This window comes from Centruroides sculpturatus, unplaced genomic scaffold (genome assembly GCF_000671375.1).
Source record: "Centruroides sculpturatus isolate CEXI.00-Female unplaced genomic scaffold, Cexi_2.0 scaffold483, whole genome shotgun sequence".
In the NCBI taxonomy this organism is placed as follows: Eukaryota; Metazoa; Arthropoda; class Arachnida; order Scorpiones; family Buthidae; genus Centruroides; species Centruroides sculpturatus.
In genome coordinates, this window is record NW_019384741.1 from 501,593 (window position 1) to 504,640 (window position 3,048).

At 32.8% G+C, this 3,048-nt stretch overlaps 1 protein-coding gene across 1 annotated transcript; it reads right to left on the reverse strand.

The window, feature by feature from the left end:
* Positions 1 to 771: 771 nt before the first annotated feature.
* Positions 772 to 1,602, reverse strand: LOC111628384. The gene is made up of 2 exons (XM_023372158.1): positions 1,345 to 1,602; positions 772 to 989 (listed from the first exon to the last, which is right to left on the reverse strand). Exons 1-2 carry the CDS (start codon positions 1,427 to 1,429, stop codon positions 772 to 774), a joined length of 303 nt encoding a protein of 100 aa, XP_023227926.1. The 5' UTR covers positions 1,430 to 1,602.
* Positions 1,603 to 3,048: the final 1,446 nt, after the last annotated feature.

Here is a 3,048-nt window from a genome sequence, read left to right on the forward strand (position 1 = left end):
CCCTATAAGATAGAGATACGTTCCATTCTCTAGGAATCCGCTTTCTTAGGAATCTTGCCAATCACAGCCCGACACGTGTGAAGTTTACGGACTACGGCTGTTTGAAAGGTTTTCTTCCATAAAATTAATCGATTCTAGACTAATTCAACTCAACATTTCCAAAATACGTATAATTTTTTTGGGAATAATCTATATAAACTATGCTATAAACAAAAAGTCGTAGGATTACTTACCGAGTGTGCACCGTTCGACGCCGCCATTGCTTAAGCTTGTTTTCGTCGCGGACGGACGCTTCGCGACGAAAACAAGCTTAAGCAATGACGAAACTTTTCTGACAAGTTATTTTTCTGCGAAAAATTCGCTGAACTTTGGAGACATCGTTAATATAAATAATTTTTATGGCCATTGAATAAGAAATGTTTCTTTCACAAGAAATGTATAAAATTATAGTGCTGTATTAGACTTACGGTACCTAATTTACATACTGTACAGACGATAGTTAGCTCAATTTACCCGCCTAAACTCTCCGAAGCGTGGCGCTGGACGGCGGAAAGTAGTTCGGCTGCCCGATGACTTTATATCGAATTATAGGAGTTTTTTTTACCATGTTTGTACGGATACCGTCGCACTTTTTTCGCCGTCTTATAGGAATCCGAACTATAGGAACCCGTGTTGTAGGGAGGTCTAATCTATAATTATATATAAATTTGAATATACAGCATTCATATTACATAAAGAACATAAGAATGCGATAATAAAATTACTCTCAATTTAAAATATCTTAAATTGAATTCGGTAAACATACATGTTCTTATCGCATTTGCTCTTGTCTTCGCCAGATTTTACCGCAGTAATAAGCGATAAAGCACTGCACGGCACGTCTTTTAGAAAATTCAGAGTTCCCGAAATAGTATATGGCTCGTCACTAATGATTGGATATGGTACAACGCTTTTGACAGATACTTCTACTTGTTGACTGTTTTCATCGTCTACGAAATATACAAAAAGTTATCAACGAATGGCGGTAAATTATAAATCATCAAACACTTTAAAATTCGATTCATATTCCATAGTTAAAAGATAATTCACATCATTAAAAACATTAATTTAAAATATTTTATCGATTTTCCATGTTTTAATAGGTGATCAAATAATATATTTTACCAATAAATATGGGTTTGATATGTTTTCCTAGATTAATGCAATATTACGAAACGGTGAGAAACCGCACGAATAGAACGACGACAAAAAGTTTTTCGTATTCCAATACAGCCAAAATTCTATTGTCTTGGCAAAAGGTTAAAATTATTTAATTAATAATACGAAATTCAAAAACGCACTCACCGCAATTCAATATTTCGTAACACTTTACCCACGAAAATTGAATTAGTATAAGAAAGACGATCAAGGCGTACGACATATTTGCCATCTTATAACAATTCTGTCGGGAATAAGATACATTTATACCTATAACTGGGTTTCTATTGGCCGATTATTTATAGGGGGACTGTTTGCTGAGCAACAGCTGCTGGTCGACGAAATATGCAAGTAAAGTTTCACTTTTTCATTGTCTTGTTAATAATAACGAATTTTAATTTAATTTTCATACTCTGTGATAAATACAAAGACAAATATTTTAGCTTAAAATTAATTAAGTATATTTTAATTAAAATAAATGAACGAAAAAATAAAAAATAACGTCAACATTTTACTTTCTTACGTTAATGCTCGTCACGTATAATTCAAATTCAGGAAATCGACATCAGCACGAGTTTATTCAGCCGTAAAAATTCCTCCCGGAAGATTAAATTCAAAGAAATTTGTAATATATATGGATATTATTTAAATATTATTAAATACTATAGAAAGTTTTTTGTCGTTTTGTCTCGGAGATTTGTGTAGTTCGTTACTGACGTCATAACTTATTCATCGATATTTGTAATCAAGAGAGGCGATGTTCTTTCTTCTCGTACGATGGTTTGAATTCTATAAGCTGCAAACTACTTAAATTAATTTTTAACCGACTGACCACGGTGTCTTTTTAGTGTGCCAGTTAATGAATAAATTGTGTTGACTCTTTGAAAGCGAGGAACTAACACGTGAAGTGTACGATTGGTTATTCTGTGTAGCCAAACTCGAAACGGGTTCGACTATGTAAATATTTAGTAACAATCGAATCGAAAATTCACGGGTTGGAAACTCTGAAACAAATAATTTACACAGATTTAATGATTTAATTTGTTTTTTGCGCACATCACTGCCAGAAAGCGGAAAATAATTTATCCTACGCGTAATAATGCCAACGAGTTTCTCTTCTCAACTATGAATTTGATCACAGTATAATGTCAAACACCCGATTTATGCAGAAATTATCATGTCTAATGTCCTTCGGGACAATAAAAACGATAGTGTATGTGAAAACAATATTTGCTTATTAAAAGCAATCTTAAAATTAAGCGGTTAATGCAAATGAACTTGGTTTGCACGAGTACAAATATTCAAAACACTTTAATTAGTTATCTAAATATATAATATTAATTGTCCTGGTTGATTGACTGGCTGCCTAACTGACTGATTCATCATCACCCAGAGCAAACCGCTGAACTTAAAGAGGTGAAATTTGGTACGCATAGTACGTCATGAAATGCCCACTAAGAAAAGATTTTTATACTCTATGATAAATACAAAAACAAATATTTTAGCTTCCCTCGCAGGAGAGAGAGAGAGGATTAAAACCCGAAGAACGGCTTCTACCGTACTATTTTATATGCGATTTTTTGTTTTCAACTACTTTTGTTCTTTGTTGAGTAATTAGGTGTATTAAATTGTTAACATTTCAGACATTGTTATAAATATTTTTTATATATTTAGATTTTTTAACCAAATGTTCGATACCGTTTTAAATTCGAATTTGTTATCGCGTATCGGTTCGATTATAGAACGATTGTAAACGTTCCAGAAAATTGATCAAATTGAAAAAATTTCGTTTGATTCTCGGCAATTCTCATTATTCTCGGCGGTAGGTGTTATATAGCAATTACTACGGTT